The sequence below is a fragment of the Aedes albopictus genome, chromosome 3, assembly GCF_035046485.1.
Source record: "Aedes albopictus strain Foshan chromosome 3, AalbF5, whole genome shotgun sequence".
Classification (NCBI taxonomy): domain Eukaryota; kingdom Metazoa; phylum Arthropoda; class Insecta; order Diptera; family Culicidae; genus Aedes; species Aedes albopictus.
The window spans coordinates 412,175,154-412,190,576 of record NC_085138.1 but is presented as its reverse complement, the minus strand read 5'-3'; the positions used below and the strand labels follow the sequence as shown (position 1 = coordinate 412,190,576).

At 43.2% G+C, this 15,423-nt stretch overlaps 1 protein-coding gene across 1 annotated transcript in view; it reads right to left on the bottom strand.

The window, feature by feature from the left end:
* The window catches only part of LOC109622241 (homeobox protein vnd), a 52,059-nt gene extending 40,960 nt beyond the window's left edge, over nt 1-11,099 (bottom strand). The window contains exon 1 of the mRNA XM_029875626.2: nt 10,121-11,099. Coding sequence (XP_029731486.2) covers nt 10,121-10,272 — 152 coding nt within the window. The 5' untranslated portion in view covers nt 10,273-11,099. The remainder of the gene's footprint in view (nt 1-10,120) is intronic.
* Between the last annotated feature and the right edge of the window lie 4,324 nt (nt 11,100-15,423).

The following is a 15,423-nucleotide window of genomic DNA, read 5'->3' as shown; positions in this document are numbered from 1 at the left end:
GCTGGAGCAGATCAACTACCAAGCGAGTTACTAAAACACGGTGGAGGAGCGCTGGTGAGAGCACTACGCTGGGTCATTACCAAGATTTGGGAGGAGGAAGTATTACCGGAAGAGGGGATGGAAGGTATCGTGTGTCCCATCTACAAAAAGGGCGACAAGTTGGATTGCGGGAACTACCGCGCGATCACACTACTGAGCGCTGCCTACAAGATACTCTCCCAAATTTTATGCCGCCGTCTATCACCGATTGCAAGAGAGTTCGTGGAGCAATATCAGGCTGGATCCATGGGTGAACGCGCTACAACGGACCAGATGTTTGCCATCCGCCAGGTGTTGCAGAAATGTCGCGAATACAACGTGCCCACACATCACTTGTTCATCGATTTCAGATCGGCGTATTTATGATACAATCGATCGAGAACAGCTATGGCAGATTATGCAGGAATACGGATTCCCGGATACGACTGTTACTATTGATCAAGGCGACGATGGACCGAGTGATGTGCGTAGTTCGAGTATCAGGGACACCCTCGAGTCCCTTCGAATCTCGCAGAGGGTACGGCAAGGTGATGATCTTTCGTGCTTGCTGTTCAACATTGCTTTAGTGAGTGTAATTAGGAGAGCGGGGATAAACACGAGTGGAACGATTTTCACGAAGTCCGTCCAGCTGCTTGGTTTCGCTGATGATATTGATATTATAGCTCGTAAATTTGAGACGATGGCGGAAACCTACATCCGACTAAAGAGTGAAGCCAGGCGAATCGTATTAGTCATTAATGTGTCGAAGACAAAGTACATGATGGCAAAGGGCTCCAGGGAGGAATCGTTGCGCCCGCCACCCCGAATTTCTATCGACGGTGATGAAATCGAGGCGGCTGAAGAATTTGTGTATTTTGGCTCACTGGTGACCGGCGACAACGACACCAGCAGAGAAATTCAGAGACGCATTGTGGCAGGAAACCGAGCTTACTTTTGAACTCTACAGAACTCTACGATCGAACAAAGTTCTCCGTCACATCTACAAAACGCTGATTAGACCGGTCGTCCTCTATGGGCACGAAACATGGACCCTACGTGCAGAGGACCAACGCGCCCTTGGAGTTTTCGAACGGAAGGTGTTGCGTACCATCTACGGCGAAGTGCAGATGGAAGACGGGACTTGGAGAAGGCGAATGAACCTGCATCAGCTGCTAAGAGAACCAACCATCGTCCATACCGTGAAAATCGGAAGGCTACGATGGGCGGGTCACGTCATCAGGATGTCGGATAGCAACCCGACTAAAATGGTTCTCGAGAGTCATCCGACCGGTACAAGAAGACGTGGAGCGCAGCGAGCTAGGTGGGTCAACCAAGTGGAGGACGATCTGCGGACCCTACGCAGAGTGCAGAACTGAAGACAAACAGCCATGGACCAAGTGAAATGGAGACGGTTACTATGTACAGCAGAGGCCACCCAGGCCTTAGCCTGATCGGTAAGGTAAGTACGTGTTCATATGAATAAAACCGAGTTTATTACAATACAACTTTTGAACACTCTCTGTCTACAAACAATGCGTGTGGGAATGAAAAAGTACCATTCACCAAAAGTTTTAAGTCGTTTGCTCATCAACATGCTCAAGTTAAGTTAATTTGGCTTGGGGTTGCGATGAAAATACTGGTATTTAATGGAAATCTGGAAATGACTACACTTGACAGTTTCGATGGAAAGCTGGCAGCATCGATATACTTGTAGGTATTGTAATAGATGCAGATGAACGATACCTGTGAGATCAAGAGCTCTTCCAGAGATAAGGACGTTTTTTCAGAGATTCGTTCAGGGTTTTGCTTGGAAATCAATCTTTCCGAAATTCTTCTAGAAATGTTATCCTTCAAGCATTCCTCCTTGAAATGCATTCGGGATTTTTTACGTGAACTTCTTCAAGGATTTCTAAATAGATAGCTTAAACACCTCGCTTGCAATTATTCTGCGATGTAAAAACAAAACTTCTCCTATGATTCATTCTGGAATTTATCTCCCTTGAGTTGTCTTTGAGTTCATTTCGGTATTCCTTATGAATCTCCTTTCGAAATTTCTTCGGGACTTTCTCTCGTAATTCATGCCAACCTGGACTAGGCAAGGATCTTATTAGGACTTTTTTACGAAATTAGTATGGATTTTCCTCTCATTTTGTTTGGGATGTTCCTCAAACACCATCCAATTTTTGCAAGAACTTCCCCTAGTACAATTGACGATGTTTTCATCGAATTTATACCGGAATTTGTTCTGGGTTCTTTCTAAAAGTCCCACCGGGATAAAACTCTGATTAATTCGGAGATTTCTTGTAGATCCATTCAGCATAAGTCAGGAAATATCCCAGCAGGAATTCCGGCAGAAATCTCGAAGGAAATCCGCTCATTAGTTCCAAAGAAATTCCGGTGGTAATCGAAAGATAAACTCCAGGAGAGGTCCTGGTATTAAGTACGTCGTCAGAGGGAGTACCCGGATTAAATCCCGCAATCAGCTTCGGCAGAAATCTCGGGAGAAACTATTTGAAGAACTCTCGGAACAAGCTCTGGTAGACATTCCGAAAAGACCTTGAAGCGAAATCTTGGGTAGAATTCCAACAGACATACTTTACTTAGCTTAGACTGACTGTACATAGTGTACATGCCAATGGTTGCTCCTCCATAATTGATCTGATCTGGTTTAAATTGCACTGAGATTTGGATGAAGTTCCAGATGGGACGCTTCGAAAAACAAAAAAAAAATAGCCTGCGGGAGAAAACCAGGGGAACTTTGGCAAAAGTCTCTGCGTTAAATTAAGGCCAGTCTTCAAAAAATGTCACTCCAAGAGCTGCTGAGATTCAAAACTACAGGAGCATGATCAATTCGACGCGCTTGTATTTCAGGCAGCAAACCGTAGATATCTAGGGAAAAGTTCTGTAAGAATTTTTGACAAAAACTTTCAGAGAGATCTCTGTAAAGTACTTCTTAACAAATTTAATAAAAGCATCATCAATATCCTGGGCGAAGCTCATGAATACAGAAATCCAAAAAAAAATCAAAAAAATACTTCCGGGAGAAACTTTTGAAAAAAAAATTAGGGAAAGCTCTGGTAAAGAACTCTCAGAAAAGATTCGCCGTAAATCCCTGAAAAATTAGTGGAAATTTCAAGGGAAAAAATCCCGTGAGAAACTCCGATTTAAATCTCGTGAGAGCTTCTGAGAAAAATCCGCGGTTGCATCACATGAAAGGGCCCATATAGCCGAGGCGGTAAACGCACGGGTATTCAGCATGACCATGCTGAGGGTGACGGGTTCGATTCCCGGTCGGTCCAGGATCTTTTCGTAAAGGAAATTTCCTTGACTTCCTTGGGCATAGAGTATCTTTGTGCCTGCCACACGATATACGTATGCAAAATGAACATTGGCAGAGGAAGCTCTCAGTTAATAACTGTGGAAGTGCTCATAGAACACTAAGCTGAGAAGCAGGCTTTGTCCCAATAAGGACGTTACGCCAAGAAGAGAGAGAGAGATCACATGAAAAGTGTAAACATTTCTAATTTTCATGACAATCGTCGACAGGTATGCCATTCATTCGATGAATTTGCTGTCCAAGCGATCAGTATTCAAATAGATATTTCTGTAACAGCCTTGTGTTTCGGATTTGAATTTGTTCCAAGCCTGTTTATTTAGTGATCATTCCTGTAAATTGAAAATTGAAATTGCTGCAGGAATTGCGTCTGGAATTTTTCAAGAAATCCATAATTTCCGAGCTCTTACGCAGGAGTTTCCTCAACAATGTTTATTTAGTAATTCTTCCAAAAACTTCTGGGAGATTCTCTCTAGAAATGTATTCAAGAATTTCTCTGAGATCTTTTAGAAATTGTTCTAGAAGTACTACTTGAAGCTACTCCAAAAACTTCTCTACACAGATCGAAAAAAGAGTGTAATTTTCTGTGACATATGATGCACATAATTGGAGCGTGGGATATCACAGAAGTTTACATGACATATCATGTAAAAGTCATAAAATATCATGTAAACTTCCATTATATAACATGTAATTCAGCATGACTCTGAGAGTTTACATGACATATATCACAAATTTACATGATATATCATGTAAACCATCATAACAATAAGTTTACATCACTAAAATGAAGTTTACATGACGTGTAAATCTCATTATTTTTATCTGTGTAGGAGTTCTTTCTGAAATTTCTATGGAAGTTCCGGCAAAAAACTTCAGGAATTATACGAGGAATACCTTCAGGAATACAGCCCGGATTCGCTGGTTGAGTCACGACTGTGCCCCGATTAGCGAATCGTGTTCACGTTCTGTATATAGCAGCTGTGATTCAACAGCAGTCAGGTCAGACGTCAAACTCGTTTTGACATCTATTTTGACATTGACAGTGTGTTTTAGTTGTGTTTTGCCCCAACCAGCGAACATCCAACCTTCGAGACAGCCCATCTAACGAGCACTCAACGAACGAATCGACACTGTGTCTCTGAGAGTTTTTTCTACGCTTTTTTTTGGGAATTTATATCGAAGGAATTTCTCTAGGGGTAACTTTAGGAGTTCCTTTAGGAGCTATTAAAAGAATCTTCTTCTGGAATTTGTATACAAGCTGCTTCAGGAATTGTTCTAGGATTTTCTCTAACAATAGCTTCAAATATTCGACAGGGAGTTTGTACATGAATTCTTTCAGGAATTTGTTCAGTAAACTTTTTTACAAGGTTTTCTGTAGGAATGTCTGCGCGAGAAATCCTTTAAACATTTTTTTATTTAGAAGTATCACTAGAAATTATTTCAGAGCTCTGTTAAGGAGTTTTTTTTTTCGAAACTTTCTCTTGGAGTTTCTTCAGGAATATTTTTAATAATTCCGTCAATAATACATCTAGGCGTTCTTCTAGGAATATTTCTCTGGGAAATTTCTCTAGGAAACTTCTGCAGAGCAACTTTCTTCGTGCAATTGCTTCAGGAACTTTTGGATGAATTTCTGATGGCGATCTTGGAATTATTTCTAGGAAAAGAAAATTGGAAGAATTCCAGAAGCAATTTCTAGACGAACTCCTGGAAAAAAATCCTAAGAATTTGAAGAACTACTGGAAAAAATCTAGCAGAAACTAATGACCGAAGGGCTGTGTGGCCGCGCGGTTAGCGGCGTCAGCCGTTTAGGCATACTGTAAGCCACGGAGTGAAGGTTCCATTCCCGCTCCAGTCGGAGAAAACTTTTCGTCGAACAGAAAATTCTTTATTGGGCCATTGAGTGTCGTATATGTGTTGTCCGTTGTCTAGTGTAAGTTATGTTCATCAGGCTGTACAGTCTCTGGCTGAAGGCGGTGTTGTGTAGTGCCTTTTGGTTCTAAAAGTAATTCCTGGTGTTTTCCTTAAAGAAAATTGTTCCTAACGAAATTATTGCTGAAAATTTGTGAAGGCTCTTCTGAAGTAGGTAGTTTCTACAGTAACAGTTAGTGTAAAATTCTGAAGCAATACCTAAAAGACGAAGGAACTAGATACGAAATTTCCTGAGAAACTCATTGAGAAACACTTTGAAGAACTTCTGGAAGAACCTTAGCTTTTGTGAGCATTTCTAGATACACCAATTAAAGTAAATCTTTAAATAAGGGTCTTGAAGCCACACTGGAGAATCTCTCACAAGAACTAAAAAGGAAATCCTTGAAGAATTCCTTCAAGTGTTCCTGATGTATTCCTGAATGATTTTTTAAAGGATTACGTTTACAATCCCGAAAGAAAACCCTGATGGAATTCATTCGAACTCTTCTTGTACGAATATCTGGAGAAATCTTTGGACAACTTCATTAAGCAGCAACGGGTGATATTGTTAGAAAAACGCTCAGAGGAGCTGCTTGGGGAACTGCAGAAATATCCTGATGATATCCTGGAGAAAAATATAAGATATTCAATGTGGAATTAATTGGAATTTTGAATAAGCTTTTTTAGTTTAATTCCAAGGTGATATAAAAGCAAGGGGTGATCGGTAGGAAAACCTGAACGTATCTTGATAAGTACCGGAGTTACAAACTTGGCGTCTTCGAGAAAGTTATTTAAAACAACACATTTAACAACTCTTGTGAAGGCACTAACTAACCTTGTATATTGAAAAATTTTAATAATAAGATTTCTATCTGATATTTTTAAACAGTTTAAAAGAAGTGCGTTATTGTAGTGAAATCTTCGAAGACGCCATGACGCTAAACGACATGATTAAATCAACAACTGTGCATTATGCAACATAGTAGTTGAATTCTTGGCGTTTAACCTTCCGTAACTCGCGTGATTGGCCACCTCCGCCCGCACTTCGCTAATACTAAACACAAAGCGAGATTTTTTCAACGTGTTGTACAAAATACAACAGCGCGATCAGTCGAGGGTTAATATAAGAAATCATAAAAACATCATTTCGTAAAAGTACCGTTTCTCGAGAACCGCTTGATCTTCGTAAAATTTTGATGGTAGCTGCACAACCTCATAAAGACATATATGAACGAATCCAAAGATGTCCATAACAATGACTGCCTTGCAAATACCAAAAGGACGGATCTCGTCATCCAAATAAGGCACACACTTATTTTGAATACCGAATTCGGCAAATTTTAGGCGAAATTACAACAGCTGAATACAGCGAAAAATGATTGCACATCTTTTGCACACGTTTTTGACAACAAATGTACTGAGCCTATTGTCAAAAATATCCTATTGAAGATTGGCACAATTTTTAAAACCCCCCTCATCAGGTATCAGAAGGCCGGCTCCAGAGGCACGTTATCCTCCATTTGGGGCATTTGTGCCATCGCCAAAATAACAGCCTATTTCATCATCTACCTGAGGGAAAAGGAAGGAAAAAGGATTTGGATGGGGATAGGGACAGGTAGGGAAATAGGAAAAATACCCTGGAAGAGGGTACTAACGCACAAGCGTACCACAATGGGTTCAAACAGCGCCCTGAAAAGGGCACTGTAATAACGCATAAAGCCAAAGAGAGCCTATAGCTCTTTACCACAGCGAGTTAAGAACATCAGAATATCCTGAAGATTCAGGTTTCTGAAGTCAGTTTCACTTAATAAGTGTTTACCGAATACTCGGAAACGCAGTTGCGCGAAAACTGGACAGTTACATATTAAATGATACGAAGTTCCATAATCGGATTCACAGCTATCATAGGCAAATGAATCAGCTTGCTGAATATTCGCCATGTGATAGCTGAGTCGGCAGTGGCCAGTCAATGCTTTGACCAGCATGCTGCAATTCTGCTTAGACAGATTAGTTAGATACTTCGCCACCCGTAGAGATGGCTCAGCACTATACAGTTTGGTTTGACGACATGACTCCAAACTATTCCAATATTGTCTGTGTTGAGTGACAGCCCAGGTGTGAATCTGAAGCTTAATCCAACACTTCGATATCGGAATAGCTGGCTCAGGGCCAATGAAGTCATGTGATGCTCCAGAGCGAGCTAACTCATCAGCCAATTCATTTCCAGCGATGGAAGAATGACCAGGTACCCATAGAAGGTGAACAGCGTTTGCTGAATTCAGCTCCTCGATTTGAGTTCGACAAGCGATAACTATCTTCGACCTGGAGTTGGCCGACGCAAGTGCTTTAATAGCAGCCTGGCTATCTGAACAGAAGTACATTACTTTGCCCATTACGTGCTGCTGAAGTGCTGATTGCACTCCGCACATAAGAGCAAAGATTTCGGCCTGAAAAACGGTGCAGTGTCTACCAAGTGAGTAAGACTGATACAGCCTTAGCTTACGAGAATAAACACCAGCACCTGCTCGACCTTCGAGAAGGGAGCCATCAGTGTAACATACGATGCCGTCTGAAATACTTCTTTCCAGATAACCAGATGTCCACTCTTCCCGGGAAGGGAATTTCGTGGAAAATGTCCTATATGGAAAATTACAAGCAATTGTAAGATCACTTGGAGCAAGGACAAATTTGTCCCAATTCACCAAAAGTGGAAACAACGAGGTGTGTGTTGAACTGCGGTTCACAGGAGTTTCCTCTAGTAAACCGAGTACCCGTAACGGGTAAGTGCAAGAAAGGGCTTCTTGTTTGAGATGAATGTGTAGTGGGGCAACGTCAAAGAGAACTTCTAGTGCTGCCGTAGGAGTTGAAGAGAACGCTCCAGACATCGCCATTAAGCACATCCTTTGGAGATGGCCTAATTTTGATTGGACCGTTCTCACTTCACCCTTTTGCCACCACACAAGACATCCATAAGCCAATATTGGCCGAACCACAGTTGTGTAAATCCATTTGATATACTTGGGTTTTAGACCCCAAGTTGTACCAAAAGTACGCCGGCATTGCCCGAAGGCCATACAAGCTTTCTTGATTCTGAACTCAATGTGAGGTGTCCAGGAAAGCTTGGAATCAAGAATGACTCCAACGTACTTTACCTGTTCAGTCACATCGATTTCAGAATCAAAGAGACGCAAAGGTCGAACGCCATTACGGTTTCGCCTTTCCGTGAAAAGAACAATAGATGTTTTACTCGGATTAACCGAGAGGCCATATTGGCGACACCAACCCTCAACTACCTGAAGGGCGCTTTGCATCAGGTCGAAAAGGGTGCTGATGCACATACCAACTAACAATGTTAGGTAGTCGTCGGCAAAACCATAAGTAGGAAAACCGCTATTATTGAGTTGCCTCAATAGCGTATCTGCTACGAGATTCCACAAAAGCGGTGATAAGACTCCCCCTTGGGGGCATCCACAAACACTCAATTTCCTAATTCCTGCTAGACGCAATGTCGAGAAGAGATATCGGTTTTTGAGCATTTGGTGAATCCAATTGGAAATCATTGGAGATATACCATGACTCCGTGCGGCTTCCAATATGGCATCGAAAGGCACGTTGTCAAAGGCACCCTCGATATCTAAGAAAACACCCAAACAAGATTGCTTTTGAGCGAATGCTTTCTCGATATCGTAAACAACCTTGTGTAAAAGAGTCACAGTGGACTTACCAGATTGGTAGGCATGTTGGTTCACATGAAGAGGCACGTTAGCCAGATGAACATCACGGATGTGATGATCCACAATGCGTTCTAAGCATTTCAGAAGAAAAGAGGTCAAACTGATAGGTCTGAAACTCTTTGCTTCTTCATACGACGCACGACCCACTTTCGGAATAAACTTTACAGTAATATCCCTCCAGGATTTGGGAATATACCCTGTAGCAAAACTGCAAACAAGTAGTTTTTTCAAAACATGTTTGAAATAATCAAATCCCTTCTGAAGCAAAATAGGATAAATCCCATCTGCCCCAGGAGATTTGAAAGGAGCAAAGCTATTAAGAGCCCACTCAATCGATTCTATAGTTACAATACTCCGAGCCGAAGCTAAAGAATCATAACTACAAGAAAAGACATCAGGATCATCCGAAGATGTAATATCCACACATCCAGGGAAGTGTGTGCTGAATAAGCATTCCAGAACTTCCTTATCAGAGGAAGTCAGATCGCCATTTGGCAAACGAATTCGGCAAATTTTAGGCGAAATTACAACAGCTGAATACAGCGAAAAATGATTGCACATCTTTTGCACACGTTTTTGACAACAAATGTACTGAGCCTATTGTCAAAAATATCCTATTGAAGATTGGCACAATTTTTAAAACCCCCCTCATACGAAGAAGCCCACCAACTGTGCCAATAAAATCAACTGGCAATAGACACTTCCGGAGTGCTCACGGAGAGTTGTTCGTCTGCCGTCGATTTTCCCATTTATTACCGGATCAGACATCGTTTAAGCCTCTTCCGCACTGAAGAGCTTCCTCTCGTTCTATGTCAGCACGACAAACCATCGGCAGTGACACTCATAACTAATATCTACGGTAGTTTCAAATTACCCTGACTGCAACCGAGATTCCAATCATAGAGGAAGTAATAAAAAAGCGACGACCTTGGTCATCCACTCGTTTAAGTCTCTCCGTCCCAAGCACCCTCGGCTGCAATCGCACTTTCCATCACTAAAACTTAATCCAATTATTTATGGTCTTTTGATCGACGGATTTAACCGTCGTCGGGAAACTATATGATTAATAGTGGAACCGACCGACCATCGGTCCCAGCAGTCCTAAAGCCGGAAGCGCACTTACCCGGGAAGTGATCGTAGCGCGGCAGGATAAAAAGCCGGAAGCAGAGCCGGATTCCACGCCGTGGGGAACAACAGCGGACCCCAGTTGAGAACACCCGCAGCTGCGGCAGCAGCAGTTGGCGTACTAGCCGCCGTGGCAACCGCCGGCGACATGTCCCCAAGCCCGGACTGGCCGGTTCGAGCCGACGAGAGTGAAACCGACACCGGTGGGGGAGGCGTTGGCGAGCAACGGCGTGGCGTTGGCGCCGGTGACGACACGGATCTCCGCCGCGCCGGAGGAGACTTCCGAGGGCTTTGGCTGCTGGCTCGGGAACCGGCAGCTTCCTTCTTTTCCGCGGCCACTTTGAACCGATTTTTCCGCGACGGGTAACACAAGGAAATCTTCTTCAGATTGGTTGGGGTTGGGTTTTTATCACTTGAGTGCTCAATTTTTGCCACACTTATCACTCGATTCACCTAAACAGCACTCGAAAAATCACCACTCGAAGATCACTTTCCGATTCACACACTCGCGAAGGCAACTCGTACCCCTAATCAAACAATAATGTTATTGGGTATTATCCAAGTGCTAAGCAGCGCGCATATTCACACACTCTTCAGCCGTTGATGGCTAGTTCTTGACTGTAACTAAATTATGTTTTCACTTGAAGGTAAGTGGGCACTCCACGCTGGGCCTTGCGAGCCACTCGACGACTCTCGACGACGAGTCGATACGAGTGCTGAGTTCTTGTGCTTGTATCCTTTTTCGGGGTGCGCGCTGCTTGTCAACCGATGCACGCTGCATCTCGCTCGGTCACACCGGGAAAACCAATCGGTTCGTCCCACTCTCCTACCCTCAAGCATCGTTAAAAGTCAACCGACCCACCTCCCTCTCACCACACCGCTAAAAGATTTCCGCTTCAGCATAACCAGACGAAAAACCCTATTTATGAGAATGTATATGACGAGTGAAGAGGGCACTCTCGAACGAGACAATTTACAACGACGACGACGATGACGAGAGGACGACGCGTACTCGGCAAAGTGCCATATCTCGAAAGCATCGTTGTGTAGCAAGCGAAACGAAAGGATCTCTCAAAAGCGAGCGGCTGGCTGAAGTGGGCCAATCGGAAGCGCCTCATCGACAAGCGCACGGCGATGGGACAACGCCAAAGCACCCACCCGCCATCGAGAGCAGCTCAGCAGCAGCAGCTGCTGCTGTGAGAACACTCGATGGGCGTGGCTTCTGCATCACATCCATTTTCTTTCCCACGCTCTCGCTGGCGCGAGTGATGCAGAAAAAAGGTGAAATAATGGTGGCGCACCAACACCATCACAACAGTCAGTCGTCATTTTGAGCTGGTGAGTGGACGCGTGAGTGTCCGCTGATCGATTGTGGTCGCTTCGTGAGCATATAGAGTGGGTGGGAGATCGGGTGATACGTGTGTGCGCCTTCTGGAGTGCCCTTCCACCAGAAACGGTAAAGAAGAGCATGATTATGACGCGACGAGAGGTGGCACTTTGGTTGTCTTCTTTTCGGTTTCGTCCGATGATGGTTTATGCTCGCGTGCTTATGTGTGCTGCAGTACTGCACGCTCTTGAAATCAACGAGAGGTTGTACACGGCGGCCCACTTCTCGCCTGAGTAGGGTGGAACAGTGGGAACGGTTGTGTTCAAATGTGGGAAGGATTTTAAATTGTTTAGTTGAGGGATATTTGATACAATACAACTTTGACCTCCTTCGTGCATTAGTTCAACTTCACCCTGCTGGCCCCAGTGCATGCTCAGCATACCTGTCTGGATCATAATAACTCCAATGCACGACTATCCGACTGTTCGAGCGCGTATGCAGTTGATCATCAATATTAACTTCTTTTCTCGATCAGCCTGGATAGCTGTGTAGTGTCGGTATCAATTGTCTCAATTAGCTAAGAATAACACTACGGACCGCCTGTTCCGGTGGTAAGAAACCACCAACTGGTGACCCCTAATTCATGGTGTGATGCGGCTTCATGCTTACCGTGCCTAGGAATGAATGGCTAGGGGGGTCTAATAAAAACCTAACCGCAAACGGAGCCTGTGGAGTACCAGGGCGCCCTCCACACACAGATAAATATAATGAGATTTACACGTCATGTAAGCTTCATTTTAGTCATGTAAACTTAATGATATGATGGTTTACATGATATATCATGTAAATTTGTGTTATATGTCATGTAAACACTCAGAGTCATGCTGAATTACATGACATACAGTGGAAGTTTACATGATAATTCATGAACTTTACATGATATGTCATGTAAACTTCTGTGATATCCCACGCTCCAATTATGTGCATTATATGTCACAGAATTTTACACTCTTAAATCTTATTATGTTTATCTGTCAGCTCAGACATTAACTTGAGAGGGTCCAGTTTGATGGAGTACTTAAGTAGTACAGATCTTGGATTACTTAACATAGGCAACCGCCCAACCTTCATGGTATCTGCTAGAGAGGAAGTGTTAGACATAACGCTTTGCTGTAGAATTAGTCACGAGCTGACCAATTTGCATGTGTCAGATGAAGAATCTTTATCTGACCATCGCTACATTTAAATGTTACTTCGCAAACCAGTCTAGGAGAAAGAAGGCGATAGCGTGATCTTTTGGAAGAATTACAGGATACTTAGCTTCGACCGGTGCATGAGGCGCAGCACCGATTCTTCCACGACTTCGTATAACTCCCTTATCATCGAGAAAAGGCCATTTGGTGTAAATAATACTGGACTTAGGCACGGTGTGGTGGCGCTGGTCTGGTTGTCCCTTGGATTTGGAGAGAGCAGCAATTTCGTCTGGAAACGTTTCACCTTGCGCTGTCTTCCATAGCGCTTCCTCAGCACTCCAAAGCTCATCGCTGGTAAAACTGCGCAGCTCCAATGGTTGTCCCGTCTTCTTCCGTAGGATATTTTCGACAAAACGCAACACGTATGCTGCTACACGGTGCATTTTGATCCAGCTGCCAAATCGGGTGAAGTCCAAAATCGGTGCAAAATGGTAAAATTGGCAACGAGCGGGTTTCAATTCTTCTTCTGTATGATTTATTCTTTTCTGCCGTGGCCAACTCTCCTCGGGCGCATGCAGGAAGTTCGGCCCATGGAACCAACGAGAACCCAAAGAGTTCTGGACCGACAATGCAACAGCATTTCAGGGCGCAAGCAATGAATTGAACGTACAAAACGATATGATCAAGCAAGCGCTAGCCGAGAGGTTCACTACTGTGGAGTTTGGGATTTCTCTGGGAAGGAATCACCCCTCACGTGCAGCACACACAACTTACCCAGGCTGACGTTAGTTCGCAAGTGGCAAGAGTGAACGCGGTTGGGTGACGCCTGGAGTTGTTGCTACGCAAGCAGGGATGCTAACATTGTCTGCTTGACAGTTCGCATCACATTCAAATGCGCTATATCGCCTGCTGTGATTATTCCCTTTATCACAGCTTCATTCAGTACATCTTATATCTCACATCCTTCTTCTACTCTAAAGAAGTTTTACACATTTTTAACATAAAATTGAATTTCCGTATCTCAATTTGGAGTATTTACTTACAACCATTCAACATAATTAACTGTTATATTACATCGTCACATACGTTGCAGCTGCTGCCATGGCTGCCGAATACAGTTTTCATTGTGAGGTTCCATTCTGACTATGCTGCTGGTACTTTGTTTTACAAAAAGATCGAACATTATAGTACTTAATTGTAGGAATGATGTTTTCCGACGAGCAATGGTAGCTTGCACAGTGACGTCATCATTATCTCTATCTCTCTTTTCCTCTCGTTCGGGGTCGCTCGATACAGCCGTCCTTGCTCTCAAAATAGTTTTAAGGGCAATGCTTAAAAATCATATGTGATTTTGCTGAAGTTTTGTTTGTATATGCAAGGCTCTATATTGTGCGTTGCATGAAAAACACATTTATGGCGACTACTTTTCCTAGTTTTGAGAGATTGTCGCAGCAGTCATCTTATCACAAGGCCACGTGGTGAACTGATGGAAAATTTGAAAACCAGATCGGTTGCCTTATTCGACTATCTCGCGCATATCTTAGACTGCGACCAAAAGTAGTCGCCAAAGTAGATTTTATTTTGATTCTTATAATACTTGTAATATTTAAGAAAATTACCGCTTTGGTACTGGGTGGTTCTGAAAAAAAATCTTGCTCTTTGAGTCTTTATTCATTCTTATACCCGAATTTATCCCATTGCTCCGTCGTTTAAATTCGAGATATCTGATAAAATACATTATATATAATCAATAGATCTATCTATAGATTAAGAGAATAAAGCATTGTCATTCATTGACACACTAGCCACAGAAAACAAACTGCATCAACATAATCCTTCTTTTGGCTTGCCGACATTGACGACCAGGGGCCTACCCTACATCGTCGAAACCAAAACATGACGCTGAAAGCGAGCGCCCATCAGCATCGGACGGACGCCGATGACGGGAACATTCAAAACAACATGCATGTGCTTCGCTTCATCCGCCCTTCTTGTCACTTTCTTCGACACAACGACGGGTGGCGGCTCATTTTCACACCGACTGGGATTCAATTGAAATTTTCAAATTATCTAAAATGTATATTTGCTTAATATTTTTATGTGTAATAAACTATTTCAGTAAAATATGCATAGCATACATTAACATTACACAGATTTGCCGGTTGTTACACTCATTAATTGAGTTATAACAGCGAAATTCAATCGATGTCGAACAAGCGTGCGTGAGCTTGTGAGTGCGAAACAAAGTGGCATCTGCGACGACGCAGCACCGTCGGTTCATCGGTGACGATGACAGTCGGGCTGAGCGACGACGACGGCGCCTTGTTTCCATTGACGATTGAAAACATTGTTTACAAACTTCGTCTGAAAATTTCAATTGAAATTGAAAATGTAGGGCCCTGTTGACGACACCTTTTGATAAACGGCACGAATGATAAACGGGATTTTTCTAATATATATTTTTTTTTCTATATTGCTAAGATTTATCGGCCACGACAAACAACACGATGTAAGCTTCAGATCCGACATTTGCACGAAAGAAAACAACGCCATCTTGCTAACCAAGCTTTTCGTTAGCGGACATTGCCGAGACTGTCCCTCCACGGCAAGCAACACGCTGTAAGCTTCCGATCCGACATTTGCGCGAAGCAAAACAACGGCATCTTTCTACCCTAGCTTTTCGTCAGCGGACATTGCCGGGATTCTTCCTCCACGACAAACAACATGCTGTCAGCATTCGATCCGACATTTGCACGAAGCAAAACAACACAACTTACCCAG